The sequence below is a fragment of the Pectinophora gossypiella genome, chromosome 8, assembly GCF_024362695.1.
Source record: "Pectinophora gossypiella chromosome 8, ilPecGoss1.1, whole genome shotgun sequence".
Classification (NCBI taxonomy): domain Eukaryota; kingdom Metazoa; phylum Arthropoda; class Insecta; order Lepidoptera; family Gelechiidae; genus Pectinophora; species Pectinophora gossypiella.
In genome coordinates, this window is record NC_065411.1 from 12,401,064 (window position 1) to 12,426,625 (window position 25,562).

At 37.8% G+C, this 25,562-nt stretch overlaps 1 protein-coding gene and 1 non-coding gene across 2 annotated transcripts in view; one reads left to right on the forward strand and one right to left on the reverse strand.

Annotated features, from left to right (window-relative positions):
* LOC126368659 (uncharacterized) overlaps positions 1-25,204 on the reverse strand; it is a 43,905-nt gene extending 18,701 nt beyond the window's left edge. The window contains exons 1-2 of the mRNA XM_050012749.1: positions 25,163-25,204; positions 24,560-24,730 (exon numbers count right to left, since the gene is read on the reverse strand). Coding sequence (XP_049868706.1) covers positions 24,560-24,730; positions 25,163-25,204 — 213 coding nt within the window. The remainder of the gene's footprint in view (positions 1-24,559; positions 24,731-25,162) is intronic.
* Positions 437-508, forward strand: Trnae-cuc (transfer RNA glutamic acid (anticodon CUC)). The gene has a single exon. It is a non-coding gene; the product is annotated as a tRNA-Glu (tRNA).
* Positions 25,205-25,562: the final 358 nt, after the last annotated feature.

Here is a 25,562-nt window from a genome sequence, read left to right on the forward strand (position 1 = left end):
GTGTGTCAGGATCGAAACAAATGCAATTCTATAGTCTCTGCTTACCCCGGTGGGAAATAGGCGTGAGTTTATGTAATTTTGGCACTAAAACAATTTGCGAACCATTTTCGTTACCTGCTCATAATACATGCCTCATCAATTCGTTAGGTACGCAACTAGTGCCTGTCGTAGCGGGCAAATTAGCGCCATTGGCCGTCATTGGGCAGCACGTGGGCTCAATTACCGGTGTCCGTCGCGCGCCAAATTACGCGAATCAATCAAATTATAGTCGACGAGACGACTGGACCATTGGTATTGACGGACATCTAGTGTTCAATCGAGCGACCTGACATGGCATAAATACCTAATGTTGAATACCTGGCGCGCACGGGATCCTGTTAAATTATGTATCAAGTACGTAAAGACATGAGTACGTCTATTAACACTTGTAAGAACGGCCTCCGTGGTCCAGTGGTTGAGCGTTGGGCTCTCGATCCGAAGGCACCGGGTTCGAATCCCGGTGGGGACATATCAAAAAAATCACTTTGTGATCTCTAGTTTGGTTAGGACATTACAGGCTGATCACCTGATTGTCCGAAAGTAAAATGATCCGTGCTCCGGATGGTTAAGCCGTTGGTCCTAGGACCAACGGCTTAACGTGCCTTCTACCAGTAAGTACCAGTAGTAACTAGTTACTACTTACTGGTAATGTAGTCGTTACATGAGCCATGTCAGAGGCCTTTGGCGGCTCAGTAATAACCCTGACACCAGGGTTCATGAGGTTGGTATTCTATCTCACAACCCACACTATAAGAAGAAGATCACTCACTTTCCTACAGCTCTCTAGGACACCATGATGGCGCCACTACAGTCGCGTCGTCCCAACATAGAAATGTAGTTGTTTAGACGTTACCTCATCTAGTGTCGTGCTGCTTGCCAACAAGACATTAATTGTCCTTGACCGTGACTGCTCTACCTATCCTAGAGAGTCCTTATGCTAAAAAGATTATCACATTGATCCTTGAAACTGAAGACGAAGCTTAGGCCTATTTTGAACGTGAATTTTCAAGGTTAAATTACTAAAGTCAAGGCTGTATGATTCTCAGATCATTGCCTGCCTTATATAAGGCGAATTTAAACAACAACATTTAAGCTACAACAAAAGCGTATTATTGATCATTACGTTATGTCAACAACTGCATAGCGTGCCCTTCAGGCCTGTGTCACTGCACTATACAAACAAAATTATACTCGAAATAAGAACGCAATAAATAATATCGGTACAAAGGTCACATTGTCAATGTATTCTAGTTTACAATGCCAATATTTCTTTGGTGGAACATCGTTTATATTAAGAACGGAATGCTTAATATTACTTTGCTTCAAAACAAATGCTCGAAAATATCATTGAAATGATGTTGATAATTTTTTATTACATGGCGGGTATCTTCGAATTTGTTTTAAATTACATAAGCAAACTAAGAAACAAATTCACATAATAGGCCTCTTAACAATCTAGCCAAATGAGATGCTTTTTACGAAACCTCAAAACGAAAGTTTTCTTAGAGTTTGTATGAAAATACCGTCCTGTGCCGTCATCAATAAAAGCTGTCAAATGTCGTACTCATTGTTACTTAATTCGTAAATAAAATTTGTCACAAATAAACTTAAATAAATGTGTAGTTTCTAATAATAACTTATAAAAAGGAAATTTAAATATGAAGTTTTCAATAACTTCATACCCAGAGTAAACTTGTAGAAAATAGGAAGGGTTTTGATAAGTTTAGTATTTACGCTAGTTTAGCTTATTTGTATTTAGTATTTATAATTAATGCTGTCAGATCGATTTATACTATGTCTATTTGTGGCCTATAATTAAACCTATAATTGGCTTTCTTTCTTTATATTTCTTAATTTTGGAAAAGTAAATAAATTAATAATAATGTAAGCTCACGCCTTTATTCCCAGTTACGTAGTTCCTAAATTCCTAATTAATAATTAAATTGTATTTAAATTCATAATATATTTACTATTACACAAGTTATTGTCTGTCTATCATAGATTAGATTAGATTCATTTATTTCACATTTAGTTGTACAACATAATTATGAGCGCCGAAAATTATAACAAAAGAATGTCAACATAATAATCTTCTCGATAATAAATTAAAATGAAATGTCAAAGATAATAAATCAATACAATTCCATGACTAACATGAGTAATAAAATAATGATGTAATTACTTATAAAATTAAATTACATTCAAGTACATAATTACAATATAAAACAGTGTCAATTTTGCATAAAATTGACAACAGAATATAGCTCCATATCCAATAGTATATCCATAGTTGTGGTGTGACTTCCCCAATAAAAAATAACAGCGTTAATTACCTTTCGACCATTATTCCTTCATCAGGTATAATTCACATAATCCAGTTATAACGAGTTATCAGGTCAGTGACTGCGACCCACGGTATAGTGACACATGTCAAGGTGCCACTATGCAGATGTGACCGGTCGATATGATAACTTGACCAGCCCTGCAATTTGCAAGGGTAGCGTGATAAACGCGATATTAAAGTAACCTTCTATTATGTTCATTAAGTATAGATATATTATAAATTCACACCCACAGTAGATACTTACTGAGGAAATATTAATAGAAGATTGTTTTTTTAAATCCGGTCAAGTGTGAGTCCAACTTGCGTATTTTCGTACCAACTGTCTAAATTCCCAAAAATATTCTAAAGGAGGCCTGATTGATTTTGCTTATTTGATTGAATCGACTTTGCCGTTGAAAAGCTATTTTCTCCATACATCGAAATAGGTCGCCACTAGTTCACCAATTGCAAATAAGTTTGTATTCGAAAAAGATCTTTTTTTGCGATGGAACAATAAAACCATTATATGTATATAAGCAATTATAGGTCATCGCAAATATATACTGTATATATCGGAGAGAGAAACACTCATACAATTTCGAATTTGGAATAATGTAAATAACTAAACAAGTTTATTTTATGAAATAGAATCGATTCATTGTCCAGAAAAGTAAGATGATTCCGTGCTTCTGAGGCACATTAAACAGTTGATCCCTGCTATTCCGTAAAAGCATCTCCAGCAAACCGCAGTGGATTAGCGTGGTGGACTATGCTCCATATCCCCTCCAGTTGATTGAGGGGAAGCTTGTGCCCAGCAGTGGGACGTATATAGGCTGTTTATGTTTGTTAAAATAGAATAGAAATACTTTATGTAACAACCACTAAACATTTCAGAACAACGAGATTATACACTTATAAGTATACGGGTAGATAACTACGCGCTATATCAGCGTAGATTAATAACATAATAAAGAGAAAGTTTACAGGCGTGTTTGTATATAACTTTAAAAATTCTTTTACTAGCGGATCTTGCATGAAACGAAGTAAACATTTTCTTATACTAATGCTCTACAGTCAACCAGTTACATGAACTATTGTATAATAGGTCTGCAGTGCAGCGATATGCGCCGATCTTATCAACGTTTGCGCCATTAGTAATTAGTGGTTATATGTATAATGAAGCGCTAACGGGACCGCGGTGAACGATTGATTAGCAGGAAACCATCAACTAGACCTCACCGCCGTGTTAACGGGTAAACCACGTCCTTTCACGCTAAACTTCTTACAAATAAATCTTACCTCGTATATTATATGAAAATCGTCGGGGGACTTTCCCGATTACGTAAAGTAAAGATATCCTTATCTTTCGTCTTTGTTTTTGGGTATAAAACGATGAACCTTTTTATTACACCCAGGCACAATTATATCTTCCACCCATTATTATTCTGATCAAAATAAAGAGAAGCATTATAGGTAGCAATATAATCCTATACATAATATGATCCAAATATAAAGTAACAATTATTTTTATATATGCTTTTGTCATTACATTGTATTTTTGAATAATTATGTACCCGAGAGTATGTAATGAAACAATAGGTAATTATCACGTTAAATCTGTACAACACCATCAATATGGTTTCTGGGGAACATAGTCTGAAAACTCCCTCTTTGCTTATCGTAAGGTTCGCTACAACTCGCGAACGGCTGGGTCGATTTGACTGATTTTGATTATGAAACGTTTGTCGTAATCCACGAAAGGTTTCAGCGGTGAGAGAAAGTATGAAAAAAGTGACACAAAGTCCACCGAGTTATCTAGTTATTTTATATTTTAATATTTAAGTATAATCCTGACGGATCGTGTTAATCCCGGAAAACTAAGGGTGGTATTAATAAACTAATCACAGCTTCAAGACTGCCCGCAAGATCATGTTAATGTGACGGTTCTTATATAACAAACAACAAAATTATGGAGTTTACTCAATATATTTTTCAAACATTGTACATGAAATAAAAGGGAATTCGATTTTATGAGTTGAATTTATTTTTGGATCAAAGATTGATGATGACAAATTGGTGTCACGTGTCAGAATTTGTGCCCGGTTAATCGCCCCTTATTACTTGGGATTTAAACAAAGCATGATAAGTGGGTATATTAAATCCAATTCCTGTAAAAAGATAAGGTATATTTTCGTGAGAAACGGCTGCCGTGGTTCAGTGGTTGAGCGTTGGGCTCACGATCCGAAGGTCCCAGGTTCGAATCCCAGTGGGGACATATCACAAAAAAACACTTTGTGATCCCCAGTTTGATTTGGGCATTACAGGTTAACCATCTAGATACTGACGAGTAGTCGTTACATGAGCCATGTCAGGAGCATTTGGCGGCTCAAACCCTAACACCAGGGTTGATGGTAATCCACCCCACAACCCACAAGATAGAAGAAAAGAGAAAATAAAGTAAGTACCCGCAAAAGTCACAGTTACTAAATTGGCTACACATTCTATGCCCACAACACATAAGTCTTGTGTGGCTGTGACAGATGAAAAAATGAAATTGAGTCTTGAAATATGTAGCGGTCAGCAATGCCCGGTTGAAGGCTAAAAAAAGTCCTTTTTTGCATGTGGTTCGTTTTTGTTATAGTCAAAGCAGTCATCTCAGCGCTCCTCATTTGTCAGGCAAAGTAATTAATACAATCTGCGACAAGTCACGTTAAATAAAATTTCTGGTATTTATAGTACAGTTTTTACCTGTTGAAAGTAGTAGCAATGCTTAGATCTGGGGAGTTAAAATGGCCACATCGAAGCAATTCATCTAAGAAACCAATATTGCTATTTGACAGTTGTTTGCATCGAGCACTTACTTTTATATGCGCAAATGTCAAATTGCAATATTGCCTTCTTAGGTGAATTGCTTCAATGTGGCCATTTTAACCCCGCTGTTGGTTCTGTTACTTCATAACTGTACCCATAGTTGGTTGGTTCAATAAATACCATTTTATATTGTATTGAATTCAGTGGGTTACAATCCGAGCCGAGATTCGAAAACGAGACATAATGTTTATTTTACTTTTCACGTGGTTCCCTTACCTAACCTAAATATTTGACAGGTCCGGCTTTTTACAAATGTGGCTGCCTGTCTGTCATTCCAACCCGAAAGGAAAACCAGCCAGATACATACAGGGTGTTAGTGACATCGTAACGAAAACTTTGAGGGGTGATTGAGGCCATGATTCTGAGTTGATATCAAGTGGAATTTTCCGTCGCAAAAGTATGGAACGGAAAATAATTTAAATAAGCTCTAAAATTTTCATGACTTCTCCGACAGGAAATTCCACTTGATATCGACTCAGAATCATGGTCTGACTCATCCCCTTCAGTATTCGTTACAGTATCACTAACACCCATACCTACTTGTATGGCTACTGTATGTACTTGTTTGGGGTGTAAGTGACATCGTAACGAATACTGAGATGGATGATTCAGCTGATTATTCTGAGTTAATATCAAGTGGAATTTTCCATCGCAAAAGTATAGAATTGAAAATAATGTAAAAAAACTAAAAAAATAACATGAATTTTGCGACGGAAAATTCCACTTGATATCGACTCAGAATCATGGTCTGAATCATCCCTCTGAGTATTCGTTACGATGTCACTAACACCCTGTATATGTATGCAGGTATGTATTGGGCTCATTTTCCCTTCGGATTGGAATGATAGAACACTAGGTAAATATTACGTAAAACAAAGAGAAGGAAGAATTACTCTGTCTTACTTCAACGTTAAGTCGTTTACTCATTTCTTGGCAAGATCAAAGACCACTTTGTAAGAGCTAATTCTTAAGTAGGTATACCAATTTTGCAAGTAATTTTCCACTTGCAGCGGAATTGTGGTAGCGATAAACTCTGAAAGTTTTACCTAGTCATTACTTAATGTTTCTAGAACTTTCCAACTATTTAAATAAAGAAAATGTTTGCTCAACTAAACGCTTCTCGACTTGAACAAATAATTGCGATCTTAAAACTTTTAAAATCATTAGAGTGAAAACACCACAGTGGCCACTTACTGTGGTGCTTCGAAAAGCAGGCGGTTTCGGCTACTACCTGCCTAAGTATAGAATAGACATTGTTTATTATAAAAGGACGCCACACACAAAAACGGGACAATAACATCTCTTAAATTTTCACAGAACAATTAGAAAAAAGCATAGCGGGCGTTCATTACAATGATCATGAGTAAGTATGAAGTCGTTACATGAGCCGTGTCACAGGCCTATAGCAGCTCAAAAGCAACCTCAGTACCAGAAGAAAGAATAGTTGAATAACCTAATCAACAAAGTTGTTACTCTATTACCATCTTTGGAGTAAAATATACGAATTTACAAATAATCTGATAACATTATCGTACGCGCATTATTGTAGATTTGCATTGGATAGCATTCGCCGAAAAACGTACATACACCAAAAACCAACCATACAAAAACCAACCAAAAAAAAAACACACATCCCCAGTAGTCCGCAGGCTGCATTGGACCGACCTAGCCTTTTATTATGGTCGCGAGAGGTCACCGTAGCAGCGGTTAGGTCACCAGGTCGGTTGCAGGCTACACGGGTTGTGAATACATTCCAGAGTTTATGAATTCATTTCATTTCTTAAAGACTACGTGTAGCAATTAGCTACGCCTGCGTAGTATATTGCCACGGCATTACATCCACAAAAAGTTCGTATGTTCCAGAAAAGCAGTCTATGCTGCTTGCCTAATTAAGTATGTTTGAACAAAAAATGCAATTATTAATCAAAAATCTGTTTTCTATTAAAATTACTTGTCTAGAAAAGCCTGAATACCTACTCGTGTTGTATAGATTTTGTGATGGAGTGTGAAATCTCTTTGTTACTTTTACTTCCTTCCTTCCCCTAAACCATCCAATTTCAATAAAAACATAACAATAGATAGAAACCCAGTAATTATTGAGGGTACTTTATAGGTACAGAAACGTGATATTTCACATATTAAACCATGACTACAACCTTAAAGGTCGATCAGAAGAATGTCATTAAATTGTTTGTTCCCTCATACAAACAAGTGACTATCCTCTACCCTCGTTCTCGTACTCACGCTTTGGCATAATTGCTCTATTACAAGCACGTTACAAGCCAATGTTAATCCGCTTTTGACGGCGGCTGCACTATTACCTGTCGACATGTCCTTATCAACGACGGCTTAAATTGTAGACAACTACATGTTGTCGCCTTACAGTATAAAACTTCATAAGCGCCTTTTTGTAAAATCGCATTTTGATGTAAATTGGATAGTTTCCTAGGTCAAAGAAAAATTATTAAATTCTGATGAATGAGTACTAAATAAAGACAGATTTAAAGGCGGCAAAAAACATTATTTATGAATTTTAATAAAGAAAAATTTGCCACATTTTGCCACTTTTTCTATGACGTCACGGTTACTTAGTTTGTTCATTCAAATCCCATAGTAATTTCGTGCTTTGACGTTTAGTAAAAAAATACAAATTTGACTAGTTGGAAACTAGCCTATAGGTACTCTTCAACAAAAGTTGGGATCGGACACACTAATTTCATTCTAGGTAAAAATCGAGTTTTCCATTTTTTACCTAGGTCGAAACTTTTTATTTATTTATTAAGTATATAGTCATTAGATGAATCGTGTGATAGGCCTTTAGCAGCTTAATAGTAACCCTCACACTGAGGCTCACAGCTCATACGAGAGAAGACGAAGAAACACAAAGATAGATAGATAGATAGATAAAATACTTTACAAAGAGACTAGACATTCAAAAGCATGTGCCCAGAACACCGTCCTCCGCACGCATTACATAACATAAACTGCCTATATACGTCCCACTGCTGGGCACAGGCCTCCCCTCAATCAACCGGAGGGGTATGGAGCATACTCCATCACGCTGCTCCACTGCGGGTTGGTGGAGGTGTTTTTACGGCTAATAGCCGGGACCAACGGCTTAACGTGCCCTCCGAAGCACGCATTACTTTGATGTATTATACATGCGTACATGTGTAGCACATGCCTCGCCCCGAATATGAACGTAAGTACGTAAATCGCGAGGCGTGCGGCGCATGCCGTGTGGGGCATATGCCATGCAATGTCCATTTCCTCCCTTGAGTTTATATTGTAAATAAACAGCAACACGTTATTTATTAAATAAAACTGTATTACTTGACATTTAAATAAAATTTTCTTCAACTACCTACATACCGAAGCACAATGCCGATACGGCTCGTGGAGACGTGGTGTATCATCAAAGACTCATTTGCGGCAGCACATTTTAAAACGAGCTATTTTCTTCATAGTAACGACGAAGGCAATACTGTACTTATTACGTCATCAATAAACCAGCAATACCCACTCAATAAGTCGAGTGAAACTTGAGTATCACCGACGTATCATGAAAGTATCAGAAGACTCCCTGATACTCTTATTGATACGGACCGATTACATCCATTTACCGAACGCCGGCCGATCAATCTTCACCCGTATTCAACGACAAATACAGCGTAAAATTGAACAGTATTTGCATTTTAGTTGAAAGCGTGTGGAAGGTTGGTTCTAAATGGGATATAAATTGTAAGATAGGAGCAAGCTTGGTTGAATTTTATGTGAAAACGGATTTAACAGATGAAAATTTGTCAGATACAATGTGACGTTTCAGTGTTTCTTACAATGTACACACAGCTTTGTACGTCTGAGAATACGACGCATCATAAAATGTAAATATTTCTCTTTCTCGCGCCACTATTTTTAAGTATTCTTTTGTGAAAATGTATATTTTAGTGCAGTTTGTATTCATTTTGTGTCATTTTTAGCGAAGAATAGAGAAAAGATTTATTATATTTTGCAACATGTGATCTCTTCAGTAGAACTTTCCTACAATAGAAATAATAAATTGTTGTCAAGCTTACTTTCATATTTATTAGTTACTTTTACAATGGGTGGCCCGAGTTTTCACGTCTTTAAACTTTTAATATTTTATATCTAAAATTTATTATTTGCAAATCAAAATATATCTTTTGTATTGGACAATTTTTTAGCTACCCTCTTATTTTCCCGTAGCCTTTAACCTTTCAATGGCGTTGCTATTTCTTTCGTCGATGTTGAAGGCTGTACATTTTGTTCCCATTCACGTCGTGAGGGTGGTAATGGCTTCCGTACGATAGCTGAATGGACTGACACCCATCATTTTTGAAGCGAAGCGACGTGGCTCAGTGCCGAACACAATATACTGGAACAAAGAGTGTGGCAACTTTGTAAATTTAAAATCAGCTAAACAATAAAGGAAGACAACACTGAATTCCAATTTATCAGTGTTATGACAACGCGAAGACTAAAAGGTAAACTAGGTTTAAAATATAGTCCGCGTTCTGAAATTTCCAGATTCGACTCAATTCAGAAACGTTCTATTGGATAATGAGGGACTTTTGAGAATCCCCAAAAATAATATAGATGGCGCTGTCGAGATTTAACGTGATAATTATTTATTTTCTCAAAACATCGTTAGGAAACTCACATTTCCGAGAAATGCATTTTTCGCAGGTATGTGACCTGACCTGTATTGGGATAGATTTCCCTTCGCGGGTTGGAAGGTTAGACAGGCAGTCGCTTCTGTAAAAAACCGGACCTGTCAAATCTTCAGGTTAGGTAAGCGGACCCTGTGAAAAACGGGATAATGCTAAGGGGATGAATTATTCATTTTCTCATAATTTGGGTACGTAACTATTCGAAAATACAATGTAATGGTAGAAGCAAATATAATTGTTGCTTGATATTTGGATCACATTATGTATAGAATTCTACAGAAAACAACTGTTTAGTTGTAACGATGAATATTTAATTATATTCTATTTAAATTATTCACAAGGACAGAATAGTCAACAAGTAAAAAATGAGTAGTTGACTCGAATATATCGATTATTTCTTAAAGATTAAATCGATTTTTGTACAGTAAATTCAACACATTCGCATTCTAAATTGATCCGACCTGGAACGGAACCCATGCCACCTGGTCGAATGCCAATCGTGTTAAGTATTACTATTATTATCACAAGGACATAAAAAAATGAGGGGAGGCCTGTGCTTGTCGGTGGGATTTATGTAGGCTGCTCATGTTTCCGCCGGCGGGGACGCGGTTGTGTGCAATTGCGTTCCCGTATCCCCGCCACACGGCGGCAAAGAGGAACACCGTTGGGTTTTAGTGGGTATACCGGGTGGCGACACCCGGGGAGTCCCACATAACCACGTCGTCCCCCCGGGCGAGGTGGAATGCGTAACGCATTTCCCAACGTCAAAAAAAAGGCTGCTCATGTTGTGTAATGTTCCAACGAGTGCATACAAACAAACATATCTGTAAACATCCAGAATTATTGCAGGGCAATGAATGTATAAGTCGAATCGAACTGTTTCTATGAAGTTACCTTACTGACAGGTATTATTCACATCAGAGGGGAGCGAAGGGTGCGGCGGGCACTCGTTGCGAATCGAAGTCAAATCATTGATAGCTGAAGGCTGACTGACTAGGTAGCGTTATTGATTTTAGCGATCATTACCTTAAGGACTGTTTAGATTTTTCAATTGGAAAAAGTTACCACTTTGAAATCAGTTATTATCAAAAAGAATAACAAAATGAAAAAGTTCGAATGGAACGGAATTTGAATCCGCACCCTTCGTCAAGCCGTGACGAATGTGTAGCACGATAACACTGAACGGACTCCGTAGTCTAGTGATTAAACATCGGGTATACAATCTGGAGGTCCCGGTATCGAATTTTGGTGGGGACATCACAGAAATCACTTTGTGATCAATAGTTTGGTTAGTACATTGCAGGCTGATCTCCGCTTGTCCGAAAGTAAGATGATTCGTGCTTCGTGATATCCTTTCCAGCTATTATTTACTTACGTAAGTCTGTAGTCGTTAAATGATTTCTGATTTCTGATTACATGAGCCATGACTTTTGGCAGCTCAACAGTAATCTTAGCAAGCACGATGCAAAATTTATGTGTTTAAATACGGAAGACTCGACCGACAGACTCGACAACGACCCGGGATAGGTATTTAGGAGTCGCCGTCGCTGGATATAGTTTGGATAACATGATGATGATGATGAGTAATCTTGACACCAGAGTCGTTAGGTCAAGTACTGTCCTCGCAACCTACACGAGAGAAGAAGGCGACGCCCCTTAATGTAGGTACTTCTGTTATCAATCATCATAGAAGAATCTGTAAAAATATGACTGCCGTATGAAGCAGGCGTCATAACATTCACCGCCCACGTCGACAACCATTGCTACAGTAATTACTGACGACATTAAATATGTAAGGATAGGAAATAAATAACACGGTAAAAAAACAATTATCCAAGCCGACTTTCATAGAAAATTATGAAGTTATGATTTTACTTTGTGAAGATTGCCGATACAAAGATACAAACACTGCAAGGCATGTGCCCCGCACGCCATGTGTGTCGCACGCCTCGCTATTTTCACATTCGCGGCGAGGCATATGCTTGCTACGCTTGCATTTCATTTAGCATGGCATGTGGCGTAAGTCAAGGGGCACATGCCTCGCAATATATGTTTCCGCCTTTAGACAGACTGTTTTTATTATTTATCATTTTATAAATAAATTATGCATTCAAAGTCCGTAGCTGACAGTAATACATTATTTCAAAATACAAGGCATGTGACGCATATAAAGTTAAAAAGAAAATAGCTAATATAAAGTACCTACTTTTTCCATCTGCCTACTCTGGCAACCTCTAGGTAATTAACTTATTCTGTGAATCCATATACAGGGTGGCCCAGAAGTTCAGGTTCAAAATGAAAAATTAGAAAGAGGGGCTCATTAGCTACCAGAAACACCCCCATATATGTTCAGCAATTATTTACGGTTTAGGAGATATGACCCATTTTGTACCTTTTTCTAGATTTTCTACCTTACTTCAGAAATAATCATTTTGTCGCTATCCCTTTCTTAATAATTATTTTATTTTACTTCACAACTATGCCTAAGTCTGTGTACCGGTCAATCAAAGATAAATCAAAGTGAAATCAAAGATAAAAAAAAAGTTATCGGAAGTCAAAGTGAGAATTCGACCAAAATTGTTGCAGTTGTTAAAACTTCTCCGAAGAATAATAAACACATGAGATTGTCATGGACCCTGAAAGTATTTCTAAAAACTGCTCCATTTAATAGGCTTTTAGAAACATTCAAAAAAGTACCCTTAATACGGGCAAAAAACTAAGTAATTAGCCCTCAAAGATTGCAAGACAGACAGATTTGAAGGAAAATTTGACATTCTCATACAATGTAGCTGCTACTTTCTAACGTTGTTAAAGGTGCTCAAAGACACATTTTCAATTAAAAGTAAATAAAAATCACGCTTATAATCGCTAACAGGGTAGACATAGCAACAATCGGAAGACAAAACTTGCAGTCACTATTGGTATTCGTATTTTAATGAAGGGACATAGATTTCAAGGAAAAAGTTATCCCTAAACACTGTTGGTGATTCATACTATTGGATACCATGAATCACCAACAGTGTCTGTCTTGCAATCTTTGAGGGCTAATTATTTAGTTTTTTGCCCTTATTAAGGGTACTTTTTTGGATGTTTCTAAAAGCCTATTAAATCGAGCAGTTTTTAGAAATACTTTCAAGGACACACCAAAAGTGACTGCAAGTTTTGTCTTCGGATTGTTGCTATGTCTACCCTGTTGGCGATTATAAGCGTGATTTTTATTTACTTTTAATGGAAAATGTGTCTTTGAACACCTTTAACAACGTTAGAAAGTAGCAGCTACATTGTATGAGAATGTCAAATTTTCCTTCAAATCTGTCTGTCTTGCAATCTTTGAGGGCTAATTACTTAGTTTTTTGCCCGTATTAAGGGTACTTTTTTTGAATGTTTCTAAAAGCCTATTAAATAAAACAGTTTTTAGAAATACTTTCAGGGTCCATGACAATCTCATGTGTTTATTATTCTTCGGCGAAGTTTTAACAACTGTAACAATTTTGGTCGAATTCTCACTTTGACTTCCGATAACTTTGTTTTTATCTTTGATTTCACTTTGATTTATCTTTGATTGAGCGGTACACAGACTTAGGCATAGTTGTGAAGTAAAATAAAATAATTATTAAGAAACGGATAGCGACAAAATGATTATTTCTGAAGTAAGGTAGAAAATCTAGAAAAAGGTACAAAATGGGTCATATCTCCTAAACCGTAAATAATTGCTGAACATACATGGGGGTGTTTCTGGTAGCTAATGAGCCCCTCTTTCTAATTTTTCATTTTGAACCTGAACTTCTGGGCCACCCTGTATATTATAAATTATATATGTGCACGCATATGTGTGTGTCTGTCTGTTTGTTTCTCCGTCTTTCCATCCCTTGAAGCGATGAATTGAAGGGATGGAAAGTGACATAGGCTGCTTTTTGTCTCTTTCTAACCCCCCACTTCCATAAAGTTGGGGGGCTGGAAGTTTTTACGGAGCATTCCGCAATTTTCAGGGTAGAAAGCTTAAAATTGGTACATGGACGATTTGTGACTAACAAAAAATCGTGCATGATTTTTTTGGATATCTGCCTCCAACCCCTTCAATGAGGATGTGATGTGATGTGTTTTATACGGGACTTTTCGCAGTTTTCAAGATACAAAAAATGATATCATGAAAGGGGAACCGTGAATCAGAATCATTTAATCAACGTAATTATCATGGATAAACTTGTTGAAGGTCAATGTAACATTTTTGAATTTACGTCATTTCGCAAGGTGTTATGGCTGAGGAGAAGAAATGACAAGAAACTGCAACAAAACATCTTTTAAATCAATGAGGGTATACATTACAAGTTACGCAATAACTAGAGACATTTTTATCATTTAGGTAACGTGTTATTCCGAATTTAACGCGAGCAAAGCCGCGGGAAAAAGCTAGTGCTTCATAAAGAAAATAGACACGACTTAACTTTGTTCGTGTGAACAAACATGCCTCTACTCATTTACTGAATAGCCTTGTAAAGAAAAGAACGCCGCTTTACCTTCTTCTGTTATTCGTTATTATTCTATTTATTCGGCGGTTCGGTTACCTAATCTCCACACACCGATAAACTCCCGTGTTTAATCATTGTCAAAACATCCACCACCACCCTATATTGAGCTGGGATGAGCTTTAATAACGATGATTGACTAAAAATGCCAGCAATTTCTTAACTACAAGAGTTTTTAAATACGTAAAATGCTCTTATATAACCAAGTAGTCATTGTTATAGTTTAATTTTGTTATTTTCTCATTTACTTTTTATACCAGAGCCAGATTGAACAGGCACCTTGTGGACCGGAGTGAACAGGCACCTTCTAGGTGAGCTCGCTCCATCTTAGGCCTCGTCAATGCCTTCGGGCAAGTCTGGGGCCAAGAGCAACCATCAAAGGTAAAAGAAATACCTTTTAAATGAAATCGTATCGTCAAAGTCTGCTATTTAAATACCGAAAAAAATCGCTTTAAATGATAGTGGAGTAGCTACACCAACTTAGCTAACATTAGCAAAGGTTAATAACAAAAGAACAATATTTCCTCAAAGTTATATCCATCAATCAATAGCCGATAAAGCATGCTCGACCAGCCAAGATCAACTGTTGCTGCTACAATATGAATATTTAATACACCACACTAAGCACGAGTGAGTAGGTATGTACAGATGATTTATGTTCCGCTGTTGAAATATTTCAAAGGATTTATTTTGGTAGTTTATGGGGAAGCTATGCACACAAAGACGGTGATGGGAACAAGAAACATAATTACATGGATGGCCAAATTACTGTATTTAAAAGAAAAAACCTCTAGTGCCCTGTGCCGTACTTCTAGCAGCTATTTTCCTCAACTAGGTATATATACGTTGATAAGCTACAGAAATTTAAAAAGTATGAGTTGTTCGACAATAAATATGTTTAAAAAAAATATTTACGGGTGGTTAGCCAGCGAACGGTTTGTTTTTTTATTTTATGTCCTTACCTAAGAATTACTACTCATACGGTCATAACTAATTAGCTAAACCAGTGAAAGCATGGTCACTTGTACGGTCACGAGCGTTAATACATGTATACAGTTTGGTACCATGTCACATTCACTTTTTTGACAAATTGAACTGTAAGTCTCACTAAATGTCAAATATGTTAGTGCGTCAGAGTCCTAAAGTGGGTACATTATATTGCTTATGACTGTACTGTACAGAACATAATGGTACTAATTCCAGTACACACCATCTAATTTTATTTTAAATTATACAATACAAATATATTGCACACAATATACAAAACAAGTTTTACACACATGGACGAAAGATACTACACAATCTGGCGACCAATCGATCAATCTGAGTTATACCTGTCATTTTAAAGGCTAATCGATAGGCAAAAAAATATGGAACACACAATCTTATGCAGAACTTTAATTTAAACAAACTTCTTAAAAGTTTACATTGATCAATAACCCGATCGAATTACGTTGACAGCACACGTCAAACAGGACACATCGTGCGAGATGCCTATTTGCTTCGCCCGGGTTATTCATTCATTTGCTCATTCATTTTAAAATTAACAACTGTCAATCATCCGTCCCTTTCGTTTACGGTGGATAACAAAATGAGAGGTACAATTTAAAATAAAATTAGGAAGTTTCTGCAGGAATCAAGGCCATTATCCATCTTAGTACTTAAACCGCGGGAATTGAAACAAAACTACAATTAAATTCAAATTCTGACGCATTTGCGGAACATTCTTCTTCTGTCGTGTGGACTTTGAAGTGGAATACCGACTCCACCAACTCTGGTGTCAGGGTTATTATTGAACCGCCAAAGGCCCCTAACATGGCTCATGTAACGACTACTTACATGAGTAAATGGTAACCGGGACGAACGTCTTAACGTCCCTTCCGAAGCACGGACCATCTTACTTTCGGACAATCAGGTGATCAGCCTGTAATGTCCTAACTAAACTATGGATCACAAAATTATTTTTGTGATATTTCCTCAACGGGATTTGAACCCGGGACTCTCAACGCTCAAACCACTGGACCACGGAGGCCATGAAGAACATTAAGGAAATAGAACCACTGTATGTTAAGCCTACTATGGTATTAGGATTAGCTTACGTATTTTCTTTACTACGCCTTATACAGCCTTCGCAACGCAAATAGCAAAACTAAAACATTCCGTAACCAGTTTTTCACTATGTTAACATTTGCAAGCGAATTTAACAACTTTAGAATGTGTTTCGAAAACTACGTTGACTTTTAGAACTCGAGTTTCAACTGATGCTCTACAAATAAAACTTTTACCGGCAATTTGCTGTTTTTGTGTTCAATATCAATATGTACATTTGATAGTTGAGGAAGATTTTGCTTAGCGTAAACAATTTTATAACAAAGTACAAAACTCATGAGTAATAAATAACACATTTTTCATCTTAATAAGCCATTTAGACCTGTTTCGATAGACTTAGGATTTCACGAATAACACGATTCGTGGCTGACTTTACAAACTGATGTATCTCTATATCCCAATTCAGGTCAGAGGTACTTCCATCGCAAGATGAACTAAGTGCCTATACCTCACCGAGCTTTCTGTTAGACCAACAGTGAGAGGTAAGTACTGGTACGTTGCAAAATAATTAAATGAATAAGGTTGTTTCCTAGGTTAACTATAAATTATGACATTCTGATTACTAAATAAAAAAAGATCTGAAGGTGACAAAAAACGTTTTATTTTTCTATTTAACTTATTTATGAATTTTAATAAAGAAAAACGTAATAATTAATTCGATATTTTGTCATGTTTTTCTATGACGACACTATTTGGGGTAGTCAGAAGTATACTGGGTATTAGTGACATCGTAACGAATACTGAGGAGGTTGATTCAGACCATGATTCTGAGTTAAAATCAAGTGGAATTTTCCGTCGCAAAATGCATGTTTTTTTTTTAGTTTTTTTAAATTATTTTAAATTCTATACTTTTGCGATGGAAAATTCCACTTGATATTAACTCAGAATAATCAAATGAATCATCCCTCTCAGTATTCGTTACGATGACACTTACACCCCCGTACAAGTACATACGGTAGCCATATAAGTAGGTATGGGTGTTAGTGACACCGTAACAAATACTGAGGGGGATGGTTCAGACCATGATTCTGAGTTGATATCAAGTGGAATTTCGTGTCAAAAAATTCATGAAAATTTTTCTTTTATTTTTAATTATTTTCCAATCCATACTTTTGCGACGGAAATTTCTACTTGATATCAACTCAGAATCATGGCCTAAACCACCCCTCAAAGTTTTCGTTACGATGTCACTAACACCCTGTATATTTATATCGCAAGGTGATCCACCAACGCTTCACCTTTCACGCTACGCTTTTTTAATTCGTTATAGTGAAAAATTCTCTATAAAATAAAAATACACTGGCTAATTACTTCTTAAGTAGGCGGAGTGGAGTAAAAAAACTGTTTTACATCTTAAGCCAATTAGCTTCTGGCATTAAAGCCGTATTATTAGCTTAAATTGGTAGCCTGGTTCACCTCTAGTTAGCATAATCACTTAACACGACCTCACGGTTTGCTTCAACAGATTTTATAATAAATTGCAATTTTTCACGCTAGTTTTAAATTGTAGTTTTAACTGTATGTTGAAAAGTAAAAAGATTTATTATTTCTTAAAAAAATGATGTAATAATGTTCTACTTATAATATTTTACCTGAATATCATATCGGGAATAATAAATGTCCATCAAAACAAATCAAACTAGCCCAAACTCGGCGGCCGTGTACATTTTACTCTAGAATTCCTATGATCCCGTGATCATCATCCGACTTTGGACCCTTCGTTTATATCTAAGAACTTTCTCGCCAATACCAACTATTACATGAAAAACCGCATTCAAATCGGACCATTCGTTGTGGAGCTACGATGGCGCGCGCACACACACACACACACACACACACACACACACACACACACACACACACCCTTGCCGTCTGTTACATGCACCGAAACAGACAAAAGGATGAAAATTATAACTCACACTTATTTAATATTCGTACACTACATGGTTGAGTGAAGGACTATACGAGTAAGTGTGGAATAATAATAAATATTTTTTAATTCGATCTGTATGAAACTCTACAACGAATAAAGTATACCTATTTAACTTATTTAATTTCACGTCTCTTTGCTATGGGTCTGGGGTTAAAAAATATATAAAGATAAATGTCATAGTTGTGTCATAAAAGACACGGAATAAAAGAGGTTGGAAAGGCAAAATGAGCGCGAAACGCGTGCCACACAAGTATGAGCAAATAGTTCTTACTTCAACTTTGCACTACACTCGTCCACAAACTTTACGACGCCCGGAGATCCGCGATAGTCAGTAAGTATATTAAAAGGTCGTCTTGTGCATTATAACTCGCAGGACAAATTCCTTTACCCTTCCTATCACAGGTAAGCTAAAAACGAAAATTGCAGTCTATCATATAAAATAAATATTGCCAGTAAACTAGGTATGGAATTTTAGAAGAAGTCGAGCTATCGTTGTTATCTGTTTGCAGAAGTAGTAGTAAAAGAGAGCGGGGTTGAACCGGGGACAGCAGTTTTCACACAAAATGCGCGTTAGGGCTTTTCCATCCTCTTTCTTCTCATCATCATCATCATCAGCCCATTAACGTCCCCACTGCTGGGGCACGGGCCTTCCCTATGGATGGATAGGGAGATCGGGCCTTAAACCATCACGCGGGCTCAGTGCGGATTGATGGTTATTAACGACTGTTAATGCAGTCGGGACCAACGGCTTAACGTGCCTTCCGAAGCACGGAGGAGCTCGAGATGAAAACTTTTTTTGTGGTCACCCAGCCTATGACCGGCCTTTGCGAAAGTTGCTTAACTTCAACAATCGCAGACCGAGTGCGTTTACCGCTGCGCCACCGCACCGAGCTCCTCTTTCTTCCGTGGGTAAAGACCTAATCCCAACTTTTCTGCTGCACTGGCAGTAAAGAAAAAAAGTATAAAATCAAATTGGCAATTACAAACGGATTGACCTGAATGAAATGGTCTCACCTTTCACCTTCAAACCATCTCTCAGTCCCATTGCAACAGCAATTTTAATTTAGCAGACGTAGTTATTAGCTAATTGCAGCCTGAGCGATGGAGTGCGCTCGCGTTCATTCATTCATGTGAGATTGTAATAGACTGTACGGCAAATTATGTAGTATGTTACGTTTATGGTGCCAGCGAAACAAATTCTTCCGCATATTACACGATTTTTTCTGTCCGGTTAGTAGCAAATAGGCTCGCCTATATTATATGGGACTAAAATGTAGCTAGGGAGATGTGGGGGTAGTGTATACCCCATATATACTACCCCTTATATATTATTCCTTCTGTATTACTCCTTCGTTATTATCGGCTAACTACCTATCACGAAACAGTCTAACAGAAAGCTCGGTGAGGTGCTGGTACTTAGTTCATCTTGCAATACATATACTGTACCTCTGACTACCCCAATTCACAACATGTATTCCTCTTCCATTCATTTTCTGTCAGTCGTGATCTCAGTACTCACACCTTTCACACACATATCCTTCTTTACAAAATCCACCCACACTTTCTTGGGTCGTCCCCCACCCTTATATATTCATATTTCTTCTTATCGTATAGGTGGAATACCAACCTCATCAACCCTAGTGTCAGGGTTATTATTGAGCCGCCCAAGGCCCCTGTAACGACTACATACTTACATCAGTAAGTAGTAACCGGGACCAATGGCTTAAGGTGCCGTCCTAAGCACGGATCATCTTACTTTCGCACACTCAGGTGATCAGCCTGTAATGTGAACCAAACTAGGGATCACGAAGTGATTTTTTTGATATGTACTATATATACCGGGATTTGAACCCGGGGCCTCCGAATCGTGAGTCCAACGCTCAATCACTGGACCACGGAGACTGTTATTCAAACTTACTTAAAACTTTCTTAAGATTTTCAAGCTCTCTTGAACCTTAAAAGCAGCAGCAGTAAGACTACAAGTTATCGAAATAGCCCTCGATTTGGTAGCAGTTTGTAAGCTGAGTAGAATGTTGCCGAACATATTGGCTGCACTCTGCCGGCATAGTCGACATACCCCCGAGATTGCTTATTCTCATGCGATCGCTTTATTACTACCGCGGGGCCGAATTGACCTGACCAAATAATTCCTCAGTAATAGGTTGTGTTTCGACTAATTTCTAGTTCCTTTTTGTTGAGTAAAGTCCTAGTCGCGGAACCCGACGACTTTGGTAATCATACTCGCACACGTTTATAGGACCAAAGTAATTGTCTAAGGTTATCTGTAATTATCTATTCTTATATAATATAATCTTCTCAGACGACGTCCTGAGTCGAGGTTCGCACTCAACTGAACAGCCTCCCCCAGTTGTCTTAAAGCCCTCCCTTTTTATCCGGCCAAGAAGATAATGCCATCACAGGCAAACTATATTTGTGCAACAAAGTGAGTCAGATATGACTTGACAAAGCCTAGTATTGTATCGTTTTTAAGTATATTAAATGCCTACATTTACACAAACGTTTTATTTACTACCAACACACCTATAAAAAACACAACAGCTCATTCAGTTAATCTAGTTTCACTAACACAATGCTTCACTTTTATATCGCTATATTTTAGGACTATAAAAACACTATCAAATAAGTAATATTGACACAATACCTTGATAGCATGCAATGCACATACAACAACACAGACAAAAAAGAAAACATAGGAAAACAATACTATTTTCAACGCCTGAGACGCATAGGCAGTATCGAACTGGAGCTTTACGCTTCACGGGTAGAAAATAAATAGTTCAAGAGGTAATTGTTTGATCGTGTTGCATTTTGGTCAGTGTAGACAAAAAATATTATGGCCACATATAGTAAGTACTACATACCCAAGAAGCAGGAGGATATCTCGGGAACGGTGCGATCTGTTTCGTGGCCACATTGCTCGGAAGTTCATGCTTGATCCCTCTCTTCAGACGCTGTTTTCTTCTCTCCCGCGATTTAGACCTTAGCATAAGAGCTGCCTGCATGCTTGCCAGTTTTGTGGCCGAGGGAGTCGCGCGCACTCAAAACTGCCTACGTCAGGCAGATAACACTACCCTGCGCTCACGCACTGGCCAAATCAAGCACCAGTGTCCGAACACTCGCCGAATAAAGTTTGTTCTTATTTTAAATCACTAACGTATTTTTAAACTTAGAATAGTAATTGAGGAATTCGTTTTACACTACGACTAGCGCGACTATCTATCTAGCGTTTAATTATTTTTATTTATAAACAGACTTAGAAAGATTATTTACACGTCGAACGTCGATATCACTCTTACGTTAGTCCAATCACAGAATTGATTACTTTCGTTAATATCTCACTTTTAGAATGCTTTTAGAATTGGATAAAGATAGGCACGAGAAAGGCGCGAAACTATTATTAAGTAATTATTAGCTAAATTGAACGTTTAATTACAGTGGTCGTTATCTTATAATACGATATGTTTGTGAGAAAAGAATACGTAATGGAAGCAAGCGCAATTTGGCGTAGTGTTTAGTTTAGTTTTGTTTTTGTATCGTTTATTGTGTTGCACAGTCACTCATGTCTCGTTCCGCACATCAAGTCGCAGTCTTTGTCTCTTCGACTCCAACCACCGGACGCTTCTAGCCGCCTGATATCGCACTCTCATGGCCGGCCCACTTTTATCACTTCACTTAACAACACTTCCCAAAAACACATGTTATTGCTGACGTTGACACACAAAACTCACTCTAGAAAACAACTTGGCAGGTAACACGGCAGGTGAATGAAGGTTGCCGAAACGCAAAACGAAAGTGACGTCAAAAGCTTTACTAATAATGGTTGCATTGTCTCCCTAATGTACTCATGCTTTAAAACTATAAATACCGATAAAGTACATACTCAGAGCCTTAACAAGTAAATTTCCAAAAAGACATCAAATAAATGCTTTAATACACACAACATTTATATTCATATTTTATTGCTGGGGACAGAGTGAGAACCAAAAGCTTCGAGGAATTCTTGCCAAAAGAACCATCAAATGGCTTAAATGGCATGCAAGATAAAATGCTGATTACACACGTCAAATATAGCAAAGACCGTGGAATGGATTTATCACCAAGTTGAATATTATGATTGTTTATGGTGGTAGAATAAAAAATCGTACTTATTAAGAATTTCGTTTCTTTGTGATAAATGTGAAACTCGTCGACGTGAAATCTATTTTTATTTTTATAATATAAGGTACAGTTTCGCGTTTGATCACAATCTAACATGGGGAAGACTCCCGGCAAGCCAAGCCAAGTTGCAAACGATTTCCAAAAAGCGACAGTGACAATGATAAAAATGACTAAAATACAGTGAAATCGTAACAAATACTGAAGGGGATGATTCAGATCATGATTCTGAGTTAATATGATGGTAATTTCCCGTCGCAAAATTCATGTATTTTTTTTTATTATTTTCAATTCTATACTTTTGCGATTCTGAATTGATATCAAGTGGAATCTCCTCCCAGAAAATTCATGAAATGATTTGTGTTTTTTTATATTTTCAGTTCCGTACTTTTGCGACGAAAAATTCCACGTGATATCAACTCAGAATCATTGGCTCTGTCATTCTTCAAGATTTCGTTACGATGTCACTGAGACCCTGTATAATGATACAATTTGACTTGTCATTTCTTCTCCTCAGCCATAACACCTTGCGAAATGACGTAAATTCAAAAATGTTACATTGACCTTCAACGAGTTTATCCATGATAATTTCGTTGAATAAATGATTCTGACTAAGGCAACTTATAATACCCGTACAATTGTCATCACTGCCACCAATTAATAGTAACAATGAATATCACTTTCACTTTTGAAAATAATTTACAACTTGGCCAAGTTCCCAGCGGGGCCACATTGAAACAATTTACCTAAAAAAGCAATGTTAATATTTGACATTTGTATAACACTGCGCAATTAATATTAGATGCGCAAATGTCAAATTTGTAATAATGCTTTGAAGATGAATTGCTCCAATGTCGTGTTTTTAGAGCCCCAGATGGTAAATGATGATGGTGTGTGTATATAATGAATACAATAACTTTACTGTCGACAGATGCATCTGTAGCTGCCGGCGGTAAAGTGCTGCTCGTGTCAAGTTTAGACTGACACAGCTTGTGAATACAATAAAAAAAAATCTTTATTGCAATAAAATAAAGTTTCATCTCACTCTCTTCCCAGTTTGTACAAACATGCTTACTCTAGACATCGAGACACCAACAACAGTTGACAATCTATCTCATGGCATATTACAAGTCAGGTATCTTTGAGTTTGACATTGCGAACAAAATGACGTCACTCATGCTCTGTCTCGGGCGAAGTTGTTTATTCGTAAAGTTGTTCGTAAATCAAATATTTCTTGAATGAAGGAGAGTACAATTGCGTTTGTCTTTGAATATAAGTGGACGAAAACAGCGAAGTGAGACGTACGTATATGAGCCAATAGAGATCGGTTGAACAAATTAAATGTGTCAATCAACCAATTCTAATGGCCTACACATCCCGTCTTTAATGTTCTCGTGTTTATCTTATCTGAGCGAAAATGCCTTTTCTATTTTTTTTTCATCTGACGTGTCGGTTACATCAGTGTCGTCATTTTGTTAAAAACGTCAAACGCGAAGTACTACAAAGCGTTTACTGGAACAAGGCAAAACATGGCAAGGTTACTATTGTATGTATCAATCTTTTACCTAGTTACTATTTCAAATAATGCCCTTGCATTATGTTACATTATCAGATTTTGGAATCCAACAGTGTACCAACCACGCTTTTTTGTCTATTCTTGTTCTTGTTCGTTATTGTTTGATTCTCTCAACGATTAGAACTAAAAGAAAACAATCAAGGACTCCATGTTTTTGCCAACTCCAGCGCACGCTCTTACACGCAAGCAGGACTTTCTGCCGACAGAGCTAACTACAGCTGTTGTCGACTAATGTGGACAGCTGCAGTTGGCTCTGTCGACAGCGAGTGCTGCTCTGGCCTAACCCTGTTCTACACCATGACGTCATCCATATACCTCGGCCAAGTCATCGTGGTCAGCAGGTAGCGCGGAGAGCGGGCGCGGGGGATTCTGCAGCCGTGACTCCCAGTGCTGGCAAGAGTATGCGCGGACGCCGGTCGGCGCCGGGTGGAGGGGGCTGTGAGGCCGCGGGCTGGGCGGCGCGGGCAGCCGCCCGTGCTGACGCGCCTGTGCAGTAGAGAATTACATTAGTTAAAATAGTTCCAAACGTGACTAGAGAATGTGCAATGTTCGGACATTCTGTATTAGCTACTTCGTCATTTAAAATCAGCGCTCGTAAAAAAAATATCTTAGCTCACTTCTTGATAAAATAACTATTGATAAACTGCTTCGTTCCGCATATTTTTATGGCAGTAATGTCGTACATACAGCACCTTACGCGCTCATGGACCGTAGCGCGTGTGTATGTGTGTGTGTACTTATATAAAAGTATGTAATATACTGGTGGCTACACACCTAGCGGCCTGCGAGCTAGCCACCGCCCGCCGGAGCGTACATATATCGGCTTCGCGCGTGCTCATAGACCGCAGCGCGCGCAAACACATTGCGCCGTGAGTTGTATGTGATAGGATATAATATTATGCAATGGCGGGTACACACCTTGCGGCCCGCAAGCGAGGCACCGCCCGCCGCGGCGTACATACACCGGCGCCGCGCGCGCTCACGGGCCGCGGCGCGAGCGCACGCCTAGCGCCGCTTGCGGCCCCGCGCCACCATCACCCTCTCACAACTCGCACACCTACAACACATATACAAACAATAACATTTTGTTAACACAGTTAGGAACTAAGATTTAAGCTGCCCGAAGGCGTCCGAATTAGCTTAAAGTCAATTAACATTAAAAAGTAAACCGTTGCTATTTTTAACTAAGTAGGTACCTACTAAATCAATTCACCGTTCCAAGAGAACTGGACAATAATGTTCACAGTAATATTTCATTCAATCGCATGTTCAAAACGCTGACCTTTGACGTATAATTTACCGACACCCACGTGTTATA